Genomic DNA, 27212 nt, shown 5'->3' on the forward strand with positions numbered 1-27212 from the left:
GACCTCATCAATATGGAACGTGTGTCCTCCCTCAATCAATCAAGCCACCATCCTCCATGTGTAGTCCCTCTAAAGGCTATGTATATGGGTCATAATCCTAAGGGCTCCCATCCAAATCCTCGATGCGCTATGATAGCTCTAGAGGCAGTGAGGGGTCAGCTCCAGAAAACCAGCAAAGCAATAATGACACTACCCCTCCACCCGCATCTGCTCCAACCATGGGAGCCTCTATGGACAGCTAGCTAGAAGAAGTAGGAGATCTTCCTCGGTCGCAAACTGGACCATAACTACATCCAAAACCTAGAACGGACCTCCTAAGGCACTCTCTAGGCCACCCAATGCCTCTCCCTTGAAGGGGTTCAAATCGAAGAGTCCATCTAAAGCCTCCTGCCAATCTATGTGGTGTAGGAAAAGAAGGGCACCTCATCCACCTGCTCGGCAAGGCCACTTGTGGAGGGCCAAAACCACTCTCTCAGATCCCATTGGACCTCCCGTCCCACCACTCTGATCATCTACCAATGTCCCATCCAGACTCCCATCCATTTGTGGGTCTCTCTCACTGAGTGCCTCAAGTAGGCCTCCAGGTCCTACATGGGAAAAACTGGGCTGCATGTTGCTTCGATGCATCATCATCGTCAAGGGGACCCCAATTCGAGAAAAATAACCCAACCATATGTTGTGCATCCACATGCAAAGTTCCTCCCACTAGGTATCAGGGAGGGCTCGGTCAAGCTCCCCCATCGTTTGCCCTACCCCTCGCAAATGCACTAAGGCGCCAAGCCTTGCCTCTGCCTCCATGGGTAATCTGCTCCATTTGCCAAAGGAGCCGATTGGTCCACTGTCCCACTGTGCCCAATCAATGTGAGTCTGCTGCCTAAGCATACGCTCATCCTAATCCCTGATCTCCAGGTGCCAAACAAGGGACTTATGCTCAAACTCCTTTCTGCAATGGGGTTGAGCATGAATGAGGCCCCCTACTAATCTCTGCCAAACCCTATGTAGGCTCCTCATCAAGGGAGAACCCTCCCTTGTAAGGGGGGCCTCTGAGAATATCCATCTATGTGAATGCTGCCATTGCCCCCAAGTGCATTGGAAGCCCTTGCCTATAAGAGGAGCTTCCAAGGCTCTACCCTTAGAGTGAGGCTATGCACAATCAACTTGCCCAAGACGGCTAGATCTACTTTGCATCTCTGGATCAATGATACCCAAGCCTCCCAATGCATGTGGTTGGATCACCATCTGCCAAGCGACCTAGGCTCTAGTATTCCTCGTGCCATCCGATCTTGCCCAAAGGAAGTTTCGAACTAACTATTGGAGCTACCCAATGCACCCTACATGAAAACACCAATAGCAGCAATAGGAGGAGGCCATATGCCAGGCCATGGCAAGATGGACCTAGTTTGCCACCCACTAGGGCATGGCCCACTAGGGAGTTTGGCCGAGCTCTAGTAGAGAAGCTTGGCCAAACACTAGGGAGTTTGGCCGAGCTCTAGTAGAGAAGCTTGGCCAAACACTCTTGAGGATCGATGTGATCTACTACTCTTCTGTAATATCAATACCCACCTAACATCCAAGGTATCTCGATGTCTGGTCCCATGGTATCCACCAACAGAAGGCAAAGTTGCTCCCCCACTCACGAATCTCCTGTGTCTCGTTCGAGCCTGTGAAGAAACCTATGGATTTTGTCCAATCGATCCACATACCTGAGGCATCACAGTAGATATCCAGGGCTCCCTTGACTCTCTCCCCAAGCTTGCTGTGGTGCCCGCTACGTACAAGATTGTGTCATCTACAAACTCAACGTCTAGCAGCTACTCCTCCTGTCTGTGGGAGAGTCAAACCTACTTCTTGTGATCTCAAGCCGTAGCCCAAAGCCTCTGCCACAAATGAGAAGAGAAAGGGAGTGAGGGGGTAGCCCTGGCGGACCAAGCCAGAGAGAGGAAAGGCCTCACCCGTGTGTCCAACTAATAAGCATCTAGCTAGGGCTCCCCAAATAAAGCACAGAAACTCCTTTGATCCATATGTCTTAAAAACCCAATCTCTACATAGTAAGCTCTAGGAAATACCACTCCACCCTTCGTAAGCCTTCTCAAAATCCAAGAGAAGGATGGACAACGGCGGTTGTGACTCCTCCTTGGCCCAATCCACTGCCTCCCAAAATGTGAAGGTGTTGTCCAAGATGTTGCGCTCCTGAACAAACCCGATCTGTGTGTCGTGAATGATGTCAGTGATATGGGGCCATAACCGCAAATGCAAGACCTTGGTCAGGATCTTGTATGCAGTATAAGGCAAAGTGATCAGTCTCCATTGCTGGATGTTTGACCTATCTCCCCCTTTCGGGATCAAACAAATCCACCCCCCACTCAAGGACTAGGAAGGGAGCATGTGTTAAAGATCTCTTGGCAGGCTAGGCAGAAAGGGGTGGAGATGATCTCCCAGAAATTCAGGAAGAAGGCCGAAGTCAACAAGCCACCCTTGAACACTTCTAGGTTGGGAGAGCCTTGAGGGCTTCCCAAATCTCCTCATTCGTGAAAGGTTCCTCCAGACTCCTACACAAATCCTGCGAGACTACCGTCAAAACGTGGTACCAAACTAACTCACAGGCCACAAGACAAGCTGAAGTCATCCTATCTGTCTGAAAGACCTGGCTGTAAAAACATGTGGTCAACTCCAAAAGTAGCTCATGGGCCACAAGGCAAGGTGGAGTCATCCTCTCCATTTGAAAACCATGGTCAGCTCTAGAATCTCTTGTGGATCAGTGTGCATAATGCCCTGTGGATCTCATAAACGCTGCAACTGCTTGCCTGCCGATCAGGGCCCAGTGGTCTGAAAGAACTGCTTCATCATCATATCCCCCTGATGTACCCACCAGGCCCGAGAGCAGTGATAGGAGAACTCAACCCCCCAAATCTTCGTGTCCTGAAGCTCAAGGCGCATGCTCTCAAACCTGCCACTAAGCCATTGGGATCCTAGGTCCTGCTCCCTGAGCCTCTCTATGGAGGCAAGGTCTCTCCTTAGTGCCTGCTCGCACTCCTAAAGAACCCTCCTCCAAGGTCATGAACCTACAACTCCTCATTTCTCCTCTAGATCGCATCGGCCACCCACGAAGCCTGGTCCTTGCAAGGTGCCGCCTTTGACTACTGCCAAATCTCTACCATAATTTGTAGAATCTCCCCATCCTGTAGGAGGTCCTCTAGAATGCAGACCCCCTTTTGGGGAATATCCTCTAAGTGGAGTACTACTAGAGAGTGGTTTGCTGACATCGTGATGCCTGCTAGAATCCTAGTAAAGCCGTGCGCCTTTGTGCAGTGCCCAGTCCCCAACATAGAAGTGGTCTAGCCTCTTAAGCAATCCATCATGTCTCCTCTGTCTAAAAGAGAAGAGAGATTGCCAAGTATCCTATTGAACTCTGGCTCTTGCCATGGCTCTCTACCACTAATCATGAAGATGAAATGCTCCCAGGTGCTCCGCTCTACTATTGGCATCTCAGAGAAAGAGGCACCGCCCTACTTGTCCTCCCCAAACTCCAAGTTGTTGAAATCTCCTCCAACAATCTAGGAGTCTACACCTAGAAGACACTTTGTCAGCCTCCTCCAAAAGGCCAGATGGTGTTGTCTGCACGCTGGGCATACACGTTCACGATCCCAATCCTAGACTCTCCCATCCTAACTACCATCCAAATTGCCTGCCCTTTCCCCTTGATCATAAACCTCTGGAGCCACTCTCTGTGAGACCGAGATGCAGACCCCTTTGCTCTATCCTATTGCAGGGGACCACACCTCTTGCCCACCCTACAACTGCCCTCTATAGCTCCTGCCAAAGGATCAGGTACTATGGTTGACTATGAGGATGGTAATGGAGCCTGTGCACGTTCCAACTCACTATGGTCTAGCTCATGAGGATGGGGAAGCAAAAAAAAAGGCTCTCCTATGAGTGGGTGCTTGTTCCAGAAGGATTGCCTTATGTGACTTTGCCGGGGGTTTAGAGGGCAAGTAGTCCATATATGTATAGCGGCAGACTAGGGGGGACATCGACTCGGACACCGACTCGATGCCAATCTTCTGTGTTGACCTCATCATGGAGGAGACTTCCACCCTGAATAAATCCACACCCCTTTGGAGTGGCCAGTAGAATGCCTGATCAATCTTTGCCTCAAGTGGTAATCTGATAACTCCTACCACCAAACCACACATCGGCTTCTCTTGCGTGAAGCACAGCTAAAAATTCACCTTAGCACCATGGGCGTGCCAAAGGTCCAGTCCCTGTGGCCCCATCCACTTGTCCATCATGCATAAAATTTGATCTCCCAGCATAGCATCAAACACCACTGGGGACCACTTCTCCAACTCTACAGAGGCAAACTAGAATCTCCAAACGGGGTGTGTCTGGGAGCCCACTATGCTGATCAAACCCCCTTTCGAGGGCTGCAAGATCACAAGCGTTACCTCCAGGGGTAGAGAGTAAGCGTCCAGAATATCTAGATCGTTTCAAGGCCCCAATCTCCAAAAGTCTTGTGGCAAGTAAGGAACGCCTAGGCTAAAGTTTGGGAGCTGCTGACCGGGAGGACGAGCCCCTTCCCTCTAGCTTCCCCCCCGAATGAATGAGGAAGCGGAAGGGGGCATTGCCTTACCCTTGCTCGCTAGCAAGGGAGTCGAGATAGGTCCTAGGGAGGGAGGGGATGGGGGAGGCTGAAGAACCTGTTAAGGAGGTCGAGGGGGGGGCAGAGGAGGAGGGGGACAAGTGGTGAGGATGACCATAGCAGGAGGGGGGAGGCAGGGGGAACTTAGGAGAAAGGGGGGGGGAGTGGAGAGGGAGAGGGATCCCGGGGGGGGAAAGGGGGCAGTGTGAGTAGGGGAGGCCATAGGCCCCCCTGCTGATCAGGATCATTGGGGCTCTAAATTTGCTCCTCCTCAATCGATGCCGCGAGCTAACTTCCACAGCTTTTGCCATCGTAGCATCAAGAGCTTTTGGGGCTCGATGTGCTGCTGATACAAGGGTGAATGCAGACGCAAGACCTCCATCACGGGAAGATCACCTAGCTGAATAGTGGCCCCTACTGTCGTTGGGGGGGTCTCCACATATGGTCTCATGCTGCTGCTCCTCCGCAGGTGCCTCTCAAAAATTACTCTCTCTCTCTCTCTCTCTATGCATCTAGCCCTCTACCTACTACAACACTTTCGAGCATGTTTGCTTGGTTTCTTTTTCTTTTTAACCTGGGTCTAGTCCCCTTTTGACGGGTTCACCAAGGGGGTCTAAGATTCCTATTGCTCCTGCCAATGAGGTGCTAGGCCCTGGCCGGCTGATTCTACGTGCCCTATGGGGGTTGGGGGAGAGGAGCCCGGCCTTGTCCCCTTGAGGGCAGTCTCTGGCTAAATTACCCATCTACCTGCAGTGAAGGCTAGCCTAGTAACCCAAAAATCTCCACTCTTCTTGCTAGCGAAGTGTAAGCCCCTCGAGGCTCTCAAGGAGGATCAACTTTGGGAGGGACTTTGGGCTCTCAACCACCGATTTGATACTCGAGACCCGTCGTCTGCTACCCACTATGTGGTTGAATCTGGTGGGGACACCACCACAGTGCCAAATGCTCGACCAATGGAGGGGAGGACAGCCTTGTATTCCTTTGGGATCCTTGAGAATCGGAGCGTAATCGAAAAATGGGAAAAAGGGTGTGTCGTGTCCATGTCCTCCATTGTAAAGCCATGGTACTAAGGGAAGACGTACACCAAATAAGGGCCAAGGAGGATGGTGATCTATTCCACAAGTGTCAAGGGAGCTCAACTAGATGAGGAAGACACCTCTTCCATAGATGGTGACCTCCTGAATGTGGTCAGGAATGAGCGCCAAACGGATGAGCATCTTTGGATGATGGCTCAAAGTGCTTAGATGTTTGATCTCGTGGTGAACTCCATTTAAGAGAATCTTTTTAAGAAAGTATCCTTCCATTTGCAAATCCTATGATGATGCTTCAATGAGGCTTCAAAATGTTTAAAATGGACATTGCAATCTACTTGGCTCATGCAAATGACTTAAAGAGATGGTGGTCATTGAGGTTTATTTCGCTATTGCTCGTAGGTGACATGCATGAGTATGAAAATAATGACCTTCAAATGCATGGAGAGCTTAGACATCATTCATGCATATGAGATAGCAAAGTGCAATGACTAAGGCCAGTGATTAGCTTACAAAGAACAATGATCTCAAAGCACTCAACAAGATTAGAAACAATGGAAAACATGGTCATAGGGGAGCCATCTATCGTCAATGGCGTTGGTTCCCAGAGACTGAATCTCAGCAGTGCCTTTCACAATCGTGATTTGCTCACACGAATGCCATTGGCTGCGCTCCACACAGTGTCTAATTACTACACACATCACTGGCGAAACCCATTAACCCACCTATGCCACCAGAAAACCACCCGAATTGTCCAACCGCCAAAAAACCACATGAAATGCCACATGGCATTACCATGCCATTAGCCCCGTTGTTGGATCCGTTGCGCATCCCTGCTCGTGCCACGCATCACTGGAAGTTGTCACCTTGTCAACGATCGAGAATCCGAGCCGGTGGCCATTTTTCTCGATCGAAAACCGGTAAAACCGACTCGTGGCCTAACGACCCGTCGGCGTCACTTATGCCGGTTTCCTCCTACTCCGTGTGAGCTCAAGCCACCATGATCAATTCATAGTTGAAAGTCTCGTTTTGTGCTGCAATGCACTTCCCTTTGGGTCCCCGAGTCCTACTCTCAAAACCTTCAATTCCAATAGCCAGCACTACCCACATTCTGCATTCCTTGAAACTCTTCCCTGTGCTTTGCCCTCCTTCACTTGTCCCTTTCTTCCTTGCAGCACCCTCAACAGCTGGCCTTCCCTCTGCAAAGTCCCTGCCCATGGAGCAAGAGCAGTCTTGCCTTCCCAGTTCTGCTGCCCTGCTCGCTGCTGCTGCTGCTGCTCCTCCTTCTCCTCCTCCTCCTACTGCTACAGACGCTCTTCCGGATGATTCGAACGAGTGTATTCAAGCCGATTCCCTTGCCCAGTACGTGGTAATGCGTAAGGATTTAGTGGATTCCTTCAAATGGCCCCTTGGCAGTGTCATAACGCAAGCTTGCCACGCTGCCGTTGCTGCTGTTTGGCTTCATAAAGAACACTCAGATACCCTTCGGTATTGTGGCGACCTCGAGAACATGACTACTGTGAGAATCCTGCCATCAGAGCGCTTGACAGAATACGTTAGAACTTTTGTGTGGTCTTAAGGCTACGTAAATTGTGCAAAGTTGTGGCCTTAAGGTGCCATGTATTCTACCGTCAATCCCGGGACTTAGTTGATCTTAGTTTTTGTTTTAGCTGCATGCATTTTTTATCTTTGACCTTATATTCAGACGGACCCCGAAACTAATTACAGTTTCTTTTAGCCAAATTTGGAAATGAAGGCGTGCAAAATTGACGTGTAAATAAAAATTAGAATCGTGTGAACAAAATGGAGCTTGGAAGCGGTGGAGATGAAGGCAACAGCTGAACTCAAGATTGCAACATGGAAATGAGACTACAAGGCGTAAGGATGAAAGGTGTCCCTAACCTTTCTAACTAATAGGTACATTGGCCACTGCCTTAATAATACATTAGTTCCAACACCCCCTGTAGTGACAATGTCGTGATATACAAGGAGACTTGATCTCAATCACCAAATGGAAGTAAGCCCAAAGGTTGTGGAAAGCTTCAAACTTTGCTCTCGAGAGAGCCTTGACTATCCTAAAGAGCCTAATTGGTCAAAAATGTGTGAATTTGGTCATACCAAGCCCGTGGGCCTATAAGTGCCTTTTGAAGTCTGAATACTTTTTGTTCCTGACTAGGCATCCGAAAACCAATAGGCTGAATCTACATTTCTTTTTTGAAGGAAAGGTTGTCTTCATATTCAACTAATGGACTTTCCAACCAAATCGAGGAGCTAATGAAACAACACACTTGATGGTGGTCATCCTAGAAGTGGAGGTAGGTTTCATCATAGTCTGTCTCCTTCTGCTTGGCAACCAGCCTTGCCTTGTACCTGTCAATGGTACCATCAGTTCATCTTTTAATCTTGTACACCCACCTTGTCCCAACAGCTTACTTCCGTGTGGGCAAATCCACCATTCCCATGTTACTGATCTTTAGGAAGAATCCAATTCTACTTTGCATGGGCCTCATCCAATGTTCATAATCTTGAGCATCTTGGTTCTTCTGTATCATACAACGAACTCATCCAAGCTGTATCATCAAAGTTTGCTCCATTTGTTCCTCGAGAACCAGCCCTGGTTCTGTTAGAAAAAGGGGCTGAAAGTCTGCTGTCCTGCAAGTTTGTAACAGCCATCTCCTACTTTCTGTAAAGCAGCCCTCTCATCTGTGACAACCTCTCTCTCTCTCTCTCTCTCTCTCTCTCTCTCTCTCTCTCTCTCTCTCATTTGGTCTTCAGAGGACGATAATATATTCTTCTTCTTCTTCTTCTTCTCTCTCTCTCTCTCTCCCCCCCCCCCACCCCCCCCTTTTCTCATCCTCTCTTTCAATGGATCCTCAATGTGGCATTGAGACGTACAATACGTCTCTTGGTGGCTGGAGGTGGATCCCATCAAAGCGGAAGGAGGAGCACACAAGTGGGTTGTTGCTTTTATAAAGTACCAAAAAGTGGGTTTGTTGTTTTTATACAGCACCAAAAAGTGGATGCTGAGACCGAGTGGTGGCTCATTTATTGGGAGTGAAGGGGCAAGGCATCACCATTTGCCCTTCAGTTCTGGCAGCAGACCTCACACATTTTAAGGCACTTGCAAAGAGATTTAGCACACCTGGTTCTGCTTCTATTTCTGTCTCCTTATTTGGGAGTAGAACTTCATCCGCACATATAGGTGGGGCTTCCACTTCGCCAGCCCCAAGAGCCGTGCAGGTTAGCCTTGTGGCCACATGGCATCCTAGGAGGAGGACACAGGTAGATGCAGGAGTGGGCTATCGATGGTGAGAACTCCAACAGGGCAGCATGGAAGATTCTTGAGGAGAAGTACCCACATCTTACTTTCACTCCTTGCATGGCACATGGCTCAATAATCTGTTCAAAGACATTGGAAAGTTGGATTCGGTGATCTTGCCATTGATATGGGCAATCATGTTGTCTCTTTCATCACTCGTGACCACTACATTTTGGCTATTTTTCGCAAGATATCCCCAAAGAATCTCTTGAAGTATTCTAACACACTATTTATGCCTTCTTTTGATTAAAAATTTTTTCGCCAATTCGTCGCCGATTCTCGTCGTTTCCGCCGCCTCCCTGTTGGAAAGGTCACCTCCCCATCTGTAAGCCCCCATATGAGGAGAGCATGGGGGAGGGAGACCTAGGGCAGTACCCAACAGAAAAAGAGAGAAAGGGGCTGCCACATAGACAGCATCCTGGCTGTCATGTGGGCAGCACATCTAGAACTGTTATGGGCAGGACAGAGGGCTAGAAAAGTGCGGAAGCATGGCAGATCTGTACGGATTACAGATGCCTGCTGTACGGCTGGTTTCAGGGTCACGTACGGAGCTCAGGCAGGAGCCCTAGAGCTGGAACAAGCCCGGAGCAGAGGCAAGACAGTCTGGGACAGATTGCGATGGATCTAGACAGGAGGGGCACTGTCTGCAGTAGGTTTTGGGGGGACCTGGACCCTATATTTATAGGGCATCTGCCCTTGAAAGGTGGGCCAAGGGCCCTTGTAATGAGTGCCCCAAAAGGGCAGCCCACGGTCCCATAAATAGGGAGCTGTGGGTCGGTTTTGGTCGGCCAGGGGCAGGTGGCTGAACCGACCAGCAGTCGGTCCTTTCTAGGGCTGCTGGGTCGGTTGGCTGGCCAGGCCCTTGAGGGCTATATAAGGAGGACATTCAGGTCTCATTTCACATCACTTGCAGCAGCAGATCCAGAGTAGAAAGGAGCAGCAGGTAGCCACCCTTTGGAGGAGGATAGAGAGGTGCTAGCAGGGCTGCAGACTTAGCCAGGAGGCTGCCCACCTAGGCTGGTTTCCAGACAGCAAGGTGGAGTGGATCATTCTAGACAGAAAGTTTACTTACGCTCGAGGTGGAGCACGCGGACTCTAGTCTAGAGATAGCCAGCAGATAGGAGAAGGACTTTGTGGTAAGATCAGAGGACCACACCATTGGTGGGACTCTGGATCTGTCTCTCTTGTATTGTGTCCATAGTTGTGGACGGAAATATATTATATGGTGGTTTCTCTATCTAGTTTGGTTCATTGTCTATTGTTGAGTCTGCACACCTATTGAATGCACATAAGTAAAGAAGTTTGTGATTCCACACCCACACTGCACACTGTGTGAGCTCTTGGGCATTATTTCCGCTGCGTGTACCCTCTGTTGGGTCATTTCTAACATGGTATCAGAGCCCAAGTAGGAGGCTCACAGGTGTGGGAGCCTGAAGGTAGGGACCTTGCTGAAGGACGACCCTGATTCAGAAGCTCTAGGGAATCGACTTCCACGACTGGAGGATTGTGCCCTTGCGAGAAGGAGGGTGACTCAGGTTCAGTCAGGTGTGTTCAGAGTTCTAGTGTACTGAAATTGAGTTTGGTTGACTTTGCTGAGTGGTATATACAGCAGAGATGTCAACAGCCTCTTCAGCCCCTGCTATCCCTTCCTCCTCCTCCAGTTTTCTCTCTTTCACTATCCCTAACTTTGGAGAGTCTGGGAACCTGGACGGGACTAATTACCCGATCTGGAAAGTGAAGATCCGGAGTCATTTAGTGGCTCGGAAGTTGTGGAAGCTGACCACGGGAGAGGAGTCGAAGCCGGAAGACATGGTGGACAGTAAAGGGAAGGTACTCATGGCAGTAGACAGAGAGGAGCTTGAAGCTTGGGAAGAAAGAGATGCCCATGCCCTGGCAATAATCATAGGGACTACGGCGGACTCTGTTCTTCCGCATATCCAGCTGGCCGAGACGTCAGTAGAGGCGTGGGCCACCCTGAAGGATCTGTACGAGACAGATAATACCTCCCGGATCATGCTTCTTCACAGCAACTCTACAATCTTGATATGGAAGAAGGCGATACTGTACATAGCCATTTGACGAAGGTCAAGGTGGTGCGGGATCAATTGGCAGCAATTGGTCAGAAGACAGACTCATGCCATCTGGCGTTGATGGTACTGAGGAGATTGCCTAGGAGTTTCAAGAGCTTTGTTACGGCTGTGACAGCAGGACAGAGGACCAAACCTCTGACATTTGAGGAGTTGTGTCCCTTACTGCTACAGGAGGAAGCTCGGGAGAAGCTTTACAACGAGGACAAAGACGATAAGGCGATGCTAGCAAAGGATTCTGTTGGCAAGGAAAGGGCAAGCCTAACAGTGGCAAGTCCAATAAAGACGACTCTGACGACGAGGGGACTTCGAAGAGGAAGCACAAGAAGAAGTGTTTCTATTGTGATACGCCCGGACATTTTGCCAAGGACTGCAGAAAGAAAAAGGCGGATCTGAAAAACAAACAGAAGTCTGATCCAGATTCAGAGGGAAAGGCCAAAACTATTGTGGTAATCGAAGAATTGTTCCTGGTGACATCACCGAGTGTTACCGAGGTCAGGTATGTTGATCCAGAAGTCACAGTAAGGATGTATGACATAGAGATGTGGGTCGACGAGGAGTTAGATGCCTTTGTGAAGATGAAGGACAGTATGGAGCGCTTGGTACCTTCCAGGTGTGTAGCTGTTGATACTGACACAAGGGTGGATTCCATGGAAAGCCCTAGGGTCTCATGGTCAGATGGATGCTGGACTTCAGAAGGGGACAGTACAGGATTACACAGGATCTTGGCGGGTGCCTCATTGAGGTACAGGGTTTGCTTTCAGAGCGAACATTCAGGCAGTACAACAGTTTGGTATGTATTTGATATTCTGCATTTGAGTCTTTATAGCATGCTGTGGGGAGATTCTGCTCTTCATTTGTCTCAGGTGATAAGAGATTGGAAGGAATTGGCCTTCTTCGAAGGCAGAAGGGGAAGTATTGGTGCTTCTTCAAATCTAGGACGCAGATTGCTAGAAGGTGATGGACAAAGAGTACTGAAGCCAGAAGAGTACCTGCTTGAGAACTCAGCGAGAGTTCATGGTCCAGGTTATCTGGAAATATTCATTGGTTGCAGACCTTGCCAAAGGAAGGACGGGTTGAAACAGACCCTCAGAGCATGGTGCCTGGAAGACTCCAGGTTGTTCACTCATTATGAGGGGGATGGCTGGAAGATCGTGACGGCTGGGTTGCTCAAGTTCAGAGGAGGGAATGCGACTGAAGGAGGTGGTACCAGGAGGTGCTACCAAAGATGGACCTGTGTACCAGGATGGTGTGCGGAAGCGGAACCGGACCTGGTCGAGCAGGAGCCACTGGATGCAAAGCCAGGAAAAGATTTCGACACTGAAAGGCTCCAGAGGACTACGACCAAGGAGTTACTGGAGCATCTTCATCGACGTGTTGGCATTGGGCTGAGATGTGTCGGTGAGAGGGGGTGTTGGAAAGGTCACCTCCCCATCTGTAAGCCCCCATATGAGGAGAGCATGGGGGAGGGAGACCTAGGGCAGTACCCAACAGAAAAAGAGAGAAAGGGGCTGCCACATAGACAGCATCATGGCTGTCATGTGGGCAGCACATCTAGAACTGTTATGGGCAGGACAGAGGGCCAGAAAAGTGCGGAAGCATGGCAGATCTGTACGGATTACAGATGCCTGCTGTACGGCTGGTTTCAGGGTCACGTACGGAGCTCAGGCAGGAGCCCTAGAGCTGGAACAAGCCGGGAGCAGAGGCAAGACAGTCTGGGACAGATTGCGATGGATCTAGACAGGAGGCGCACTGTCTGCAGTAGGTTTTGGGGGGGACTGGACCCTATATTTATAGGGCATCTGCCCTTGAAAGGTGGGCCAAGGGCCCTTGTAATGAGTGCCCCAAAAGGGCAGCCCACAGTCCCATAAATAGGGAGCTGTGGGTCAGTTTTGGTCGGCCAGGGGCAGGTGGCTGAACCGACCAGCAGTCGGCCCTTTCTAGGGCTGCTGGGTCGGTTGGCTGGCCAGGCCCTTGAGGGCTATATAAGGAGGACATTCAGGCCTCATTTCACATCACTTGCAGCAGCAGATCCAGAGCAGAAAGGAGCAGCAGGTAGCCACCCTCTGGACCTACATTCAGGAGGATAGAGAGGTGCTAGCAGGGCTGCAGACTTAGCCAGGAGGCTGCCCACCTAGGCTGGTTTCCAGACAGCAAGGTGGAGTGGATCATTCTAGACAGAAAGTTTACTTACGCTCGAGGTGGAGCACGCGGACTCTAGTCTAGAGATAGCCAGCAGATAGGAGAAGGACTTTGTGGTAAGATCAGAGGACCACACCATTGGTGGGACTCTGGATCTGTCTCTCTTGTATTGTGTCCATAGTTGTGGACGGAAATATATTATATGGTGGTTTCTCTATCTAGTTTGGTTCATTGTCTATTGTTGAGTCTGCACACCTATTGAATGCACATAAGTAAAGAACTTTGTGATTCCACACCCACACTGCACACTGTGTGAGCTCCTGGGCATTATTTCCGCTGCGTCTACCCTCTATTGGGTCATTTCTAACACTCCCGTGTTGCTTCTCTTCATCCTGCTGCTCTCCAGCCTCTCCATCTTTGATTCCTGGGCCCTGACACCTGCAGCCTGCTGCCAGGCCTTTACCAGCCCCGTACAGCCATGTAGGCACTCCTGTACCCTTCCGTACTGATGCGCCATCTGTTCTTGCTGGAAACCCTGTACAATCTGGCTGCTGCAGGTCTCTGATGTCCACGTGTCTGCTCCGTACTGCCTTCACCATCAGAGGCTCCACGACTTGCCATGTACTCTTCTTGTTATCCCATTGGCCCTGTCTTGATAGCTGCCCACATGACAGCCTTTGCCTTTTGCTGTGTGCTGCCCACATGCCAGCTCATGTGCTGCCCATGTGGCAGCCCCAATATCCCCTGGTCTACCTCCCCCATGCTCTCCTCATATGGGGCTTGTAGATGGGGAGGTGACCTTTCCAACACCCCCTCTCACGGACACATCTCAGCACAATGCCAACACGTTGATGACGATGCTCCAGCTACACCCTGGTCTTAGTCTTCTGGAACATTTTGATGTTGAAATCTTTTCTTGGCTTTTCATCCAGTGGCTGCTGCTCCACCGGGTCTGTTTTCGCTTGCGCACACCATCTTGATACATAGGTCCATCTTTGGTAGCACCTCCTGGCACCACCACCTTCAATCACGTTCCCGCCTTCGAACTTGAGCAATCTAGCCGCCCTGATCTTCCAGTTGTCCCCCTCATAATGAGTGAACAACCTGGAGTCTTCCAAGCACCATGCTCTAAGGGTCTGTCTCAACCCGTCCTTCCTTTGGCAAGGTCCGCACCAAATGAATATCTCCAGATAACCTGGACCAACAACTCTCATTGAGCTCTCAAGCAGGTACCCTTCTGGCATCAGTACACCTTGTCCATCACCTTTCTGCAATTTATGTCCGAGTTTTGAAGAAGCACCCACACTTTCCCTTCTGTCTATGAGACACATGAAAAGTAGATTCTCTCCACAGCATGCTATAAAGGCTCAAATTAAGAACATCAAGTACATACCAGATCGTCGTACTGCCTATGTGCTTGCTCTGAAAGCAAACCATGCACCATATCTAGACACCTACCAATAGCGTGTGTAATCTTGTACTGTCCCCTTCTGAAGTACAACAATCATTTGAAAATGAAACCCTAGGGCACTCCATGGAATCCACTTTCGTGTCAGTATCAAGAGCCACACACGTGCAAGATACCAAGCAATCCATGCTGTCCTTCACCTTCACAAAGGTATCTGATTCCTCGTCGACCCACATCTCAATGTCGGACCTCATCACTGTGGTCTCTAGGTCAGCATATTTGAACTTACTAACACATGGAGATGTCACCAAGAACAGTTCTTCAATTACCACATTAGCTTTGGCTTTTGTGTTGCCCTTTGAATCTGAGTCGGACTCCCTCTTGTTTTTCTGATCCGCCTTCTTCTTTCTGCAATCCTTCGCAAAATGACCTGGCGTTTCACAATAGAAGAACTTCTTCTTCTGCTTCCTCTTGGAAGTGTTCTTGTCATCAGAGTCATCCTTCTTGGACTTGCCACCGTTAGGCTTGCCCTTTCCTTTGCCAGCATAATCCTTCACGAGCAATGCCTGGTCATCTTTGTCATTGTTGTAGAGCTTCTCCCTAGCTTCTTCCTAGCAGTAATGGACCCAACTCCTATTAGAGACTCACTGTTCCCACCTGTGAGCCCCCGTTTTGTGGGGACAAGGGGCAGTGAGAGTAAGGAGGGATGGGAAAGAGAGACTCAGCAAACAGCAGAGATTTGGGGGGGGCTCCATGCCTTCCTAGATGCAAAGGACTTGCTGCACAGGGCACCCTTTTATAGGGGCCTGTGGCAGGGCCAGTCGGCCCAACCAGGGCCACCGACCAGGGCCGACCCTGGTCGGTTTTCCAGACTGATCTGGTCGGTCCCCAGTCAGGGAACCGACCCTGCTGGTCGGCCATACCAACAGGCCTGGGCAGTGCCTATAAAAGGCCCACACTTCCCTTCATTTTGGCATCCAGTGCAGGACAGAAAGCCTCTGTTTTAGGCTGTGCTGTGCACTCAGATTTGGCATCTTCTGACAGAGAGAGTTCCTTAAGTTTGTCTCAGCACTTGGCTGAGTTTTGTATTGCTCCCCTGGAGCCAGTTTTCTGCCCACCATCCGGTGGATGAATATATTCTCTCTCTGTCTAAGTTTTCTCTGAGTGAGTATTGTATCTGTGATCAGTTATCTGAGTTGAGTGTTGCTAGAGCGGGAGAGATCTTGGCTGGAGGTTAGAGTGATTCTTTCCTTCTGTTTTCTAACATGGTATTAGAGCAATAGGCTCTCGACTCTTCCTCATCAATAACACTCTCTGAAGGAAGGAGTTCCTTGGCTGTAAGGCAACTCTGTTTTCAGCTCAGTTCAGTACAGAAGGTCAGTTCATTTATTTCTGTTTCAGTTTTTCAAGTTCTGTAGCTATTCACCGAGATGGATCAGCGATCAGAAGCCTCTACATCGATTGCTCGTCCTTCCTCCTTCTCCAGTCATCTTCCTTCTTCATTTATCCCTAATTTCGGTGAAGCTGGAAAGCTTGATGGTACAAACTTTCCAATCTGGAAAGTCAAGATCCGAAGCCATCTGTTGGCACGGAGGTTGTGGAAGATTGTCAATGGGACCGAAGAAAAGCCGGAGGATATTGTGGACAAGAGAGGTGAAGTTCTAGCTGAAGCAGATGCAGATGAACTGTGTGCATGGGAGGAGAGGGATGCTCAGGCCTTAGCAATGCTTATAGGCACGACAGCAGATTCTGTGATTCCTCATATCCAGTTGGCAGAAACGTCGTCAGAGGCGTGGACCATACTGAAGGAGCTGTATGAAACCGATAATACAGCTCGTATCATCACACTGCAGCATCAGCTTTATAACCTTGATATGAATGAGGGTGATAGTGTTCATGATCATCTGACGAAGGTGAAAGTTGTGCGGGACCAGCTCGCAGCGGTTGGTCAGAAGGTGGACTCAAGTCAATTAGCATTACTCACACTCCACAAGTTGCCACGGAGTTTCAAAAGTTTTGTGACTACGGTCACTGCGGGTCAACGGACAAAGCCAATCAACTTTGAGGAGCTTTGTCCACTCCTACTTCAGGAGGAGGCCCGAGAGAAACTCTTTACGCAAACCGACGAAAAGGCATTGGTTGCCAAAGACAAGCCTCTGGCAAAGGCAAGTCAAAGGATTCTAAGAAATCAGAGGACGCTGAACGTAAGAAGAAAATGAAGTGCTTTTACTGTGAAAAGCTTGGCCACTCCGCCAAAGAATGCCGGAAGAAGAAGGCGGATCAAAAGCGGAAAAGAGAAGCCAAAAACAAAGAAGAGCCTAAGAGTGATTCTGCCAATGTGACAACTGGACAGTTATTCTTACTCAGTGAACATTGTTCAGCTTATGCAGTTAGTGAAGGTAAAGAGGTTTGGTATGTTGACAGCGGTGCTTCTAAGCACATGTCCAACAGAAGGACGTGGTTCAAAACCATGGATAGTACACACCCGGATTCCAAAGTTTCTGTTGGGGATAGCTGGACATGCCCTGTGAAGGGCATAGGTAGCATTCCTTTCATTACCACGGCGGGTGAGGAGAAGGATATCTCTGGAGTACTTTATGTCCCCGACCTTTGCAAGAATTTACTATCTGTCAGTCAGATGGACAAAAACAACATGGCAGTTCTTTTTCAAGATGGCAAGGTTACCGTGACATCCAAAGGGAGTGGGCAAGTGGTGGCACAGGGTGTTGAAGAGAATGGACTGTACCGTCTTAGTGCAATGTTGGTTCATGGTGATCACGGAAAGTCCAAACTTTGGCATGAGCGCTTCGGTCACGTCAGCTATGGAATCTTGGCTGAAATGTCAAAGTCGAAGATGGTGGATGGACTTCCACCAATTACAGGCAAGGATGATGTCTGTAGGGCTTGTCTTGAAGGCAAGCAGCACAGGGATAAGTTCCCACAAGAAGCTTCGTTTCGGGCCAGCAAACCACTTGAGTTGGTTCACGCCGACATTTGTGGTCCAATGTCTACTGCATCATGGGCAGGATCCAGGTATTCACTTCTCTTTGTGGATGATTTCAGTAGAATGACTTGGGTATATTGTTTGGCTAAAAAGTCTCAGGCTTTTGAGAAATTCAAAGACTGGAAGGCTAGAGTTGAAAAGGAGACAGGGGAAGATGTCAGGACATTTCGCACAGACAGGGGGGGAGAATTCACCTCAAGTGAGTTTAATACATTTTGTCGCAAGCATGGGATCAAGCGACAACTCACCACGGCACATACTTCTCAGCAAAATGGGGTAGCCGAGAGAAAGCATAGAACCACCACCGAGACAGGGCTTGCTATGCTCCGAGGGAGAAATCTTTCTAAAGCCTATTGGAGTGAAGCTATCAATACAGCGGTACACATTCTCAACCGGACCAAGACGAAGGCCGTCAAGGACAAGACTCCATATGAGGCATTTTATGGTAAGAAGCCCTCTATTTCTCATCTCCGCATTTTTGGTTCTAACGCGTGGGTGCATGTGCCCAAGGAAGATAGGACCAAGCTTGATTCCCGAAGCAGACCATGTATTTTTGTTGGGTATAGTGAAGAATCCAAGGCCTACCGCCTCTTCGATCCAGTAAAGAAGCAAATACTCATCAGTCGTGATGTTGTCTTCGCGGAAAAAGAACCTGAACCCCAGGAGGAGCCTCAGATTGAGGAGGAGGAGATTGTTCAACCCCCGATCCCACCCCGTCCCAGATTGACCATTCAAGAAGTTACCCAATCAAAAGCTGATATTCCACCCGATACTCAGGAAGAGCAGGATGTTCCAGCAGAAGTTCCCGTTCCTCCTCCCACAGAGAAGCAGAAAAAGTTGCCTCAATGGTACCTCCGGACATTGGAAGAGTCTTGTGTCACCTCATTACCTGAGAGTAGCAGTTCCGGATTGCGTCGGTCTCAACGTCTTCAAAAGACCCCATCCGTGAATGTTGCTTTGGTGGCTCAGATTGTTGAGCCAAGAACCTTCACGGAGGCGAAAGACAATCCCGAATGGCAGGCTGCCACGCAGGTAGAGATGGATGCTATTCTGAAGAACCATACATGGGACTTAGTGGCCAGGCCCCTTCGACGGAAAGTCATCGGCACTAAGTGGGTATACAAACTTAAATACAAATCTGACGGCAGCTTGGATAAGTATAAAGCAAGGTTGGTTGTGAAAGGTTTTGCTCAAACTGACGGCATGGATTTTGATGAAACTTTTGCTCCCACAGCCCGCATGGTTACTATCCGGACAGTGATTGCCCTTGCTGCCCAATTCCAGTGGCCTATTTTTCAAATGGATGTGAAGTACGCATTCCTTAATGGAACCCTGGAGGAGGAGGTATATGTGGAGCAGCCACCGGGCTTTCAAGATCCAGTGTCCCCATTAAAGGTCTGCAGGTTGAAGAAGGCGTTATACGGGCTGAAACAGGCCCCCAGAGCTTGGTATCAAAGGATTGATATATTCTTTCAGAAGATAGGGCTCAGTCGAAGTCCTTCTGAGGCAAACCTTTACTTGTTCATTGAGAAGGGATTGCGATTGGTACTCATCCTCTATGTTGATGATCTTATCTTGACAGGTGATCATGTCAAGAAGATTTCACAGGTCAAGGAGCTACTCATGTCTGAGTTTGAGATGACTGACCTTGGGTTGTTACATTACTTCCTTGGGATTGAAGTAAAGCAGGCTAAAGACAGGATCTTCATTTCACAGGAGAAATATTGCAGAGAAATTCTGAAGAGATTTCAGATGGAGGATTGCAGAACAGCATTAACTCCCATGGAGGTCGGGCTGAAGCTAAGTGTTCACGACACATCTCAGCTGGTTGATACTCTTTTGTATCGACGATTGGTAGGAAGTTTGCTTTACCTTACCAATACGCGCCCTGATATTTGTTATGCAGTTGGGCTATTATGTCAGTTTTTTGCTTCTCCCAGGAAGAATCATTGGAATGCAGGTTTACGTGTGCTGAGGTATCTGAAGGGTACTTGCACCTTTGGGATCAGCTACACCAAAGGCATTGAACTAGGCGGGTTCTGTGACAGTGATTGGGCAGGTGATGTGGACACCAAAAGGTCGACGACAGGATATTGTTTCTTACTTGCATCTGGAGCCATCTCTTGGCTAAGTAAGAAGCAACCCACAGTGTCCCTTTCATCTACAGAGGCAGAGTACAGAGCCGCGTGTACAGCCGCTTGTGAGACATTGTGGTTGAGGTGGATTCTGGAGGACATGGACGTGTGTCAGGAGAATGCGACAGTGCTGATGTGCGACAATCAGAGTTGCATAGCTATTGCCAAGAATCTAGTGTACCATGCGCGGACCAAACACATCGAAGTTCATTACCATTTTGTTCGAGAGCTCATCATCGACGACGTGATCGAGCTTATCTACTGCCCGACCGCCGACAATTTGTCCGACCTTTTCACGAAGGCACTCCCTCGAGAACAGATGGAGCACCTCATCAAACGCATGGGGATTGGCCCACAGTTGTGACATTGAGGGGGGGTGTTAGAGACTCACTGTTCCCACCTGTGAGCCCCCGTTTTGTGGGGACAAGGGGCAGTGAGAGTAAGGAGGGATGGGAAAGAGAGACTCAGCAAACAGCAGAGATTTGGGGGGGGCTCCATGCCTTCCTAGATGCAAAGGACTGGCTGCACAGGGCACCCTTTTATAGGGGCCTGTGGCAGGGCCAGTCGGCCCAACCAGGGCCACCGACCAGGGCCGACCCTGGTCGGTTTTCCAGACTGATCTGGTCGGTCCCCAGTCAGGGAACCGACCCTGCTGGTCGGCCATACCAACAGGCCTGGGCAGTGCCTATAAAAGGCCCACACTTCCCTTCATTTTGGCATCCAGTGCAGGACAAAAAGCCTCTGTTTTAGGCTGTGCTGTGCACTCAGATTTGGCATCTTCTGACAGAGAGAGTTCCTTCAGTTTGTCTCAGCACTTGGCTGAGTTTTGTATTGCTCCCCTGGAGCCAGTTTTCTGCCCACCATCCGGTGGATGAATATATTCTCTCTCTGTCTAAGTTTTCTCTGAGTGAGTATTGTATCTGTGATCAGTTATCTGAGTTGAGTGTTGCTAGAGCGGGAGAGATCTTGGCTGGAGGTTAGAGTGATTCTTTCCTTCTGTTTTCTAACAACTCCTCGAAAGTCAGAGATTTGGTCCTCTGTCCTATTGTCACAATCGTTACAAAGCTTTTGAAGCTCCAGGTAGCCTCCTTAGTACCATCAAGGCCAAATGGCACGAGTCCACCTTTTGACCAACCGATGCTAGTTGAGCCCTCACCACCTTGATCTTCGTCAAGCGGTCATGTACCGAATCTCCCTCAGCCATATCCAAGTTGTAGAGCTGATGCTAAAGAAGCAAGATCCGGGATGTGTTATGTGTCTCGTACAGATCCTTCAGAATGGTCCACACCCCTACTGATGTGTCGGCCATGTGAGGAAGCATACGAGTCTGCTATAGTCCCTATGATCAATGCCAGGGCATGGGCATCTCTGTCTTCCCAAGCTTTGAGATCCTCTCCATCTACTGGTATGCATATCTTCCCCTGTTTGTCCAGCATATCCTCCGGCTTCGCCTCCACTCCCGTTGTCAGTTTCCACAGTTTTTGAGCTACTAAATGACTCCGGATCTTCACCTTCTAGATCGGGTAATTTGTCCCATCCAATTTCTCAGAGTCCCCAAAGTTAGGGATGGTGAAAGAAATAAATTTGGGGGGGGAGGAAGGGAGAGCAGGGGTTGAAGAGGCTTCTGAAACCGACATCTTTGCTGCAAAACCACACATCAAAGTCGATCAAACTCAACCTTCCGTAGACTAGAACTCTGTATGCACCTGACTGAACCTGAGTCACCCTCCTTCTCGCAAGGGCATTGTCCTCCAATTGTGGAAGTCGACTCCCAAGAGCTCTTGAATCAGGGTCGTCCTTCAGCAAGGTCCCTTTAGGCTCCTGTTGAAAAATAGGAGGGTATGAATCACTCAAACCTCCACCCAAGATCTCTCCCACTCTTCTTACACTCAACTCAGATAACTGATCACAGATGCAATAAACACTCACTCAGAGATAACTTAAACGGAGAGAGAGAATATATTCATCCACCGGATGGTGGGCAGAAAACTGGCTCCAGGGGAGCAATACAAAACTCAGCCGAGTGCTGAGGAGAACTGATGTAACTCTCTCTGTCAGACTGGACCAGCTCTGAGTGCACAGCACAGCCTAGGAAGGAGGCTTTCTGTCCTGCACTGGATAGAGACCCACAAGTGGCTGATCTGCTGCTCCTTCTGCTCCCTGAACTGCTGCACCAAGTGATGATTGAATGAGGCCCAATGGCCTCTTTATATAGGCCCCAAGGGGGCTGGCAAAATACTGACCAGCCTGCTACAGACTGGCCGACCAGACTGGCCGACCAGTCTGTGGCTGGTCCAGCCCTAAAAGGGCACACACCCCGGGGCTTTTGGCCCAAACTTCCAGGGCCCTTTGGCCCTCCATTCAAGGCAGGGATCCAGCCTATATAAGGCCTGCCTTCTGCCCACTGACAGCCACATTTCCTGCTCCACATCTGGGCCTGCACATCCTGCCATATCTGTGCCTCTGCCAGCCCTCTTCCCAGCCACGTGTCTTGCGCCGTACTCCTGTACATCCTGCTGTCCTGACCCGCCTGTACTGCGCCATCATCAGGATCTGTTGCAGGCTCTTCACTTGCCCACTACCCTGGCCATGCTGACGCCATCTGCAGGTTCCAATCCTGTGAGGTGCTGCCCATGTGGCAGCCCCCTCTCTTTCTTCTCTCTTGGGCACATCCTGCCCTGGGTCTCCCTCCCCCACGCACTCCTCATTTGGGGGCTTACAGATGGGGAGGTGACCTTTCCAACAGCTCCCACACCTGTGAGCCTCCTACTTGGGCTTTGAACCAACAGAGGGTACACACAACGAAAGACTGATAGAATAGCCCAGGAGCTCACACAGTGTGTGTGGGGTGTGGAATCACAAACTTCTTAACTTAATGTGCATCACATAGATGTGTAGACTCATCAATAGACAATGAACCAGCCAGATATAGAAACCACCAAAATAATTTATTTCCGTCCAAAGCCATGGACACAATACAAAAGAGAGAGATCCAGAGTCCCACCAATGGTGTGGTCCTCTGATCTTACCACAAGGTACTGGACAGAAAGTCCATAGACTCCTCTTTCGTAGATGGCAACCTCCTGAATGCGGTCGCCCTCTAGTGCCAAGCTCACCTGGATCTACTCTCACACTTGTCTCCTTGTGTGGGTGTGAGGCCCACAATTCTGCCCACCATCGCCTTGTCCTGGAGGGACTGAACTGCTTGCTGTACCTGTTGCTTCAACTGGAGAAAGAAGGACCTTAACGGCTGTGGGATTCGAGGGTGCTGCCATAGAGCCCCTCTGGCCAAACCAAGGGTCAGCACCAAGATTTTCTTTCTCCGAACAAGCACAAAAGCTCCCACTGCAAAAGAAAGGAAAAAGCCGGTATGCAAAGAGGGGGGGGGGTGAGGTGGAGGGATGGCATTGGAGGAGGCGGAGATGAGGCGAGGAGGGGGGGCAGGAGAAGGCGGGCTGAAGAAAAGAGGGAGAAGGTGGGGAAGGAGTCGGAAATGAGGCGGGGAGGAGGCAGCGGAGATGGCGGGAAGGAGGAGGCGGAGATGGCGGGAAGGAGGAGGCAGAAGGGGGAGGGATAGCAGGAGGCAGAGGGGTGCGGCGGAAGGGGCAATGGGAGAAGGCAGAGAAAGGAGGCGGGATGAGATGGCGGGAAGGAGAAAGAAAGAAAGAAAGAAATTTTATTAAAGTCTTCGGGAGACCGTGAAGGTCTATGAGACTAAAGATAACTAGTACAATGAGCATAACGGTGGCAGTCTCAAAACGGTCCAGCCAACCATTTCTTCAAAAAAGTTATGAAGGACGGTGTGTCTAGTCCTGGTGCAAAAAATGTGTATCTATCTCCAAATGATACAAAAAATGGCACAAAAAAATGGAGCAGAAGGGGGGAGATACAAATATATATATATGCCTGTGGTGATCGTCAGAGGCCAATCATAGAGGGCCCGTCAAATGGGAGGTCGAAAAAACCCTGCGATGGATGATTGGGCTGGATGATTGGCCTCTGACGTCATGCTGCCTAGTCGAGCTTGGTCGTTGGGGGCGGCGGGAGGCCCTATGTTGAAAAACGAGAGTGACGGTGACACCGGTAGGGCGTGCTAAGAGCATAGAAGGGATGTCATGGACCCGGATGTGTGAGTCTATTCGCTGGCGTAGCTGTCGTGGCTCTGGCTCTCGCTCACGTCCGCGTCGTCGGCTAGACTGAGGAGAGGTATCCTGTGACTGGAAGAAATCAGTGATGGGTCACTGAGTGTCCTCACGCTGTGTGGGCTGCGCATGCTGTCGTGCCCGGAGAGATGCATCTCGGTGGCGGGTCATCTCATGTAAGAAAGCGGCTAGGCACCGCTGGTCCGGGAACTGCAACATGCGTGTGAGGGGGCCGAATCCGTCGCGGAATAGGCAGTGGTACCGGCCTCGAATGGCATAATAGATAGGGCATCTGAAAGCAAAGTGCTCCTCCGACTCGATCTCCTGCAGGTCGCAAAGTGGGCAGATGCGGCCCTCTCGTGGGATACCCTCTGCGTGTCCACTCTCGATCCATAATCGGTGTGACGAAACCCTAAACTGGCCGAGTGAAATCCGGAGCGCATGCGGTAGATGAATCTGTGTATAGCCCGGGGGTGTGATGAAACCCTCCTGTGAGATCTGGAGGCAGTGTCGGCGATAGCAATCGAGCTTAACAGGAAGCTTGGGATGAAGAAACCAAGTCCTCCAGGTGTGAAGCTGGAGCAGGTCCTCTCGGATAATCGTCAGTGGGGGAGAAAGGCGATGGTGGAGCGTCGAGGCTATACTGAAAAGGAGGCAACCGGTCCATGTCGAGGCCCAGTCGGGTGAACCAACTGGAAAGGTGTCTATACCAACATCGCTGGTCCCCATCAGCAGATAAGGCCATAGAAGAGGATAGGGCTAGCTAGGGTAGGCAGAACCGACCGTTGGAATAGGAGCTGAAGTCCCTGACCCTGTGTAGATAAGTGATAGCCTGGAAGGCCGCATCAAGTTGTACTAGTGAGGTGCCGAATTCTGGTAAGATGATCTGATGAGGTACCGATGGTTTGCTGCGGATCATTCGAGTAAACATCAGTATCTGTAGGTGCTCGACGCGTGCCCACTCTGTGTCTGAAAGGTCGGCCCCCCACCATGGGCTGCCGTACATACCTGCTGGGCGGACCAAGGAATCAAAAAGAAGAGACTTGGTCCAACGGGTCCTGAAAGTGAGAGTGGTAGCACTGTCGCTCCAGTCTGGCAAGAGCGGCATAGCCTCGGCTGATCCTGGCCTGCATGGCCGGGCGCATCGTGAAGATCGGGCCTGAGAATACAACACCCAGGTATGTATAAGGGTCGACTATCTCAACAGGGTCGCCGGCGAAGAGGAACTGCTCTCGGTGCATAGCGGGTCGGGAGGTGTTGAAGATCATGACCTTGGTTTTCCCAAGGTTGACCTTCAAGTCGTGGGTATCACAGAAGATTTGAAGTCCATCCAGGTGTCGCTGAAGACTAGTAGCAGAGGAGGATAGTAGTCCTACATCGTCTGTGTATAAGAGAATCTGGATGACAGCCTCCGCAAGAGAGCAGCCTGCACCTCCGAGTGTCCTGATGGTGGTCTTGAGCTCGTCGATGTAGAGGCCAAATAGAGTCGGTGACAAGGAACATCCTTGTTTGACCCCTATAGTGCTCGTGATCTCTGTGGTCCAGCTGGTACCAATCCTGACCCGGCCCATCACCCTCTCATAGAGAGCTACTACCGCCCATATAACCTCCGAGTCGTAACCTAACTCCTGCAAGCGTGTGACAAGGCGGGCCCGAGGAACAGTGTCGAATGCCTTGCGGAAATCCACAAAGCAACAGTATACCCTCTGTCTCATGTGTTTGGCCTCTCAATGATTCCTCGAAGTGTAAAAATGTGATCGTAAGTCGAGTGATCCGTCCTGAAACCGGCCTGTCCAGATGCCCTGAGGCCTCGTATCTCTGCGCGAGTGCTGACCTCACCATCTAACACTGATGCATAGATCTTGGACATAACATGTCCAATCATGATGGTCCTGTAATTCCCTGGATCCATGGGATCTCCTGCTTTGTGGATGGGTGTGATAGTGTTCAGGGTCCAGGCTCTGGGGAATCCGTGGCAGACAGCTTCATTAACAATGTTGACAGGATGGTGGCTAGAGTTTTGATACCATAGGCAACAAACTCTGTGCATAGGCCCTCATGATCCTTGGCTCGACCGTTGTGAAGCTTGTGCGCTGCGTGGGTGACTCCCTCGGTTGTGAAAAGGGTGCAAGATGTGGGGCGGGGGGTGGCGGAGAGGTCAGGAGGGGGCTGATCAGGGATATCATAGAGTGTGCGTGCGTAGGAGTGCCAGAGGGAAGTGTCTGTGAGGGGGGTAGGGGATCGGCGTTCTAGAAATTTCCTCCAGAAATCCTTGGAGTTGCTACTGAACAGGATGTTTAGTAGCGTATCCTCATTCTGGCGCAGGAAGGCTAGCTTCTTGCAACGGACTAGGCGGCGATATTCTCGGGTGAGGTGTGGGTCAGCCCTAGCATTTCGCTGGGTCGTGAGTCGGAGTGTGCGGCGTAAGGCTTTACATTCGTCATCATACCAGCTATTGCAAGGGGTGGAGCCAACGGGTGGGGGGCGGGTAGACCGAGTAGTGTAAGGAAAGATGTGGCGTTCTGCATTGTGGAGAGAGTGGGTGATAAGGGCGGCTCGGTGATCTAGAGAGGGTTTGGTGTCTATGTGTCTGAGGAGAGAGGCTAGGTGGGCTGAGTAGTCAGGTGAGAGGTGATGATCAAAGTGTATATCATGATAAGTGGTGTAGTGCGGAGTGTGGCTGGAAGGGGCTCGAGGCGTAAGGAGATGAAAAAAAAGGTAAGTGTGGTCGGCTCCTAGGGGTAAGGGTGCAGTACGGAAGTCAGTGATCTGTGAGGCTAAAGCAGGAGATCCCAAAATGTAGTCGACGACATTGGCTCCTCCGCCATGTGGGAAACATGTGAAACTAGAGGAGGCGGGCCACCGATCTAGTCCATTGTAGATGACCAGATCATGTATACGTCCAAGATCCAAAAGAGCCTGCCCATATGCAGTAACGGGGGCTCGATTGTCGGCCGAGGAGCGGGGGAAGCCCGAGTCCTCTATGTCCATCTCAGGTAATAGGACCGGATCTGAGTGGAAATCTAGGAGGGATGTCTGATGTGTGCCTGTCCGTGCGTTGAAATCCCCAACTAGGAGGACCTTTCCGTGTCTGGAAAACTCCACAATGTCTGGGTGGAGATCTAAATAGGGGGATACCCCCGTATCCTCGCATAGCACCCGTGCGAAGTGTGACGTCTCAGGGGGGAAGTAGCAGACTGCAATAAAAAGGTCGCGTGTGGAAGGGCGTCATAAGCGGAGCCATAGGTAATGGGCGTGAACATCCCGTCCTGACCACGGATATCAGACTAATGAGTGCTGAACGG

The 27212-nt window shown here is 50.3% G+C and overlaps 1 protein-coding gene across 1 annotated transcript in view; it reads left to right on the top strand.

Moving 5' to 3' along the window:
• Nucleotides 1–6680: 6680 nt before the first annotated feature.
• The window catches only part of LOC147882474 (Peptidyl-tRNA hydrolase II (PTH2) family protein), a 66359-nt gene continuing 45827 nt past the window's right edge, over nucleotides 6681–27212 (top strand). The window contains exon 1 of the mRNA XM_087400697.1: nucleotides 6681–7189. Within this exon, the coding sequence (XP_087256823.1) occupies nucleotides 6710–7189 (480 nt within the window). The 5' untranslated portion in view covers nucleotides 6681–6709. The remainder of the gene's footprint in view (nucleotides 7190–27212) is intronic.

This window comes from Dipteris shenzhenensis, chromosome 29 (assembly GCF_047967505.1).
Source record: "Dipteris shenzhenensis isolate YYH24624 ecotype China chromosome 29, Dip_SZ_1.0, whole genome shotgun sequence".
Taxonomy (NCBI): domain Eukaryota; kingdom Viridiplantae; phylum Streptophyta; class Polypodiopsida; order Gleicheniales; family Dipteridaceae; genus Dipteris; species Dipteris shenzhenensis.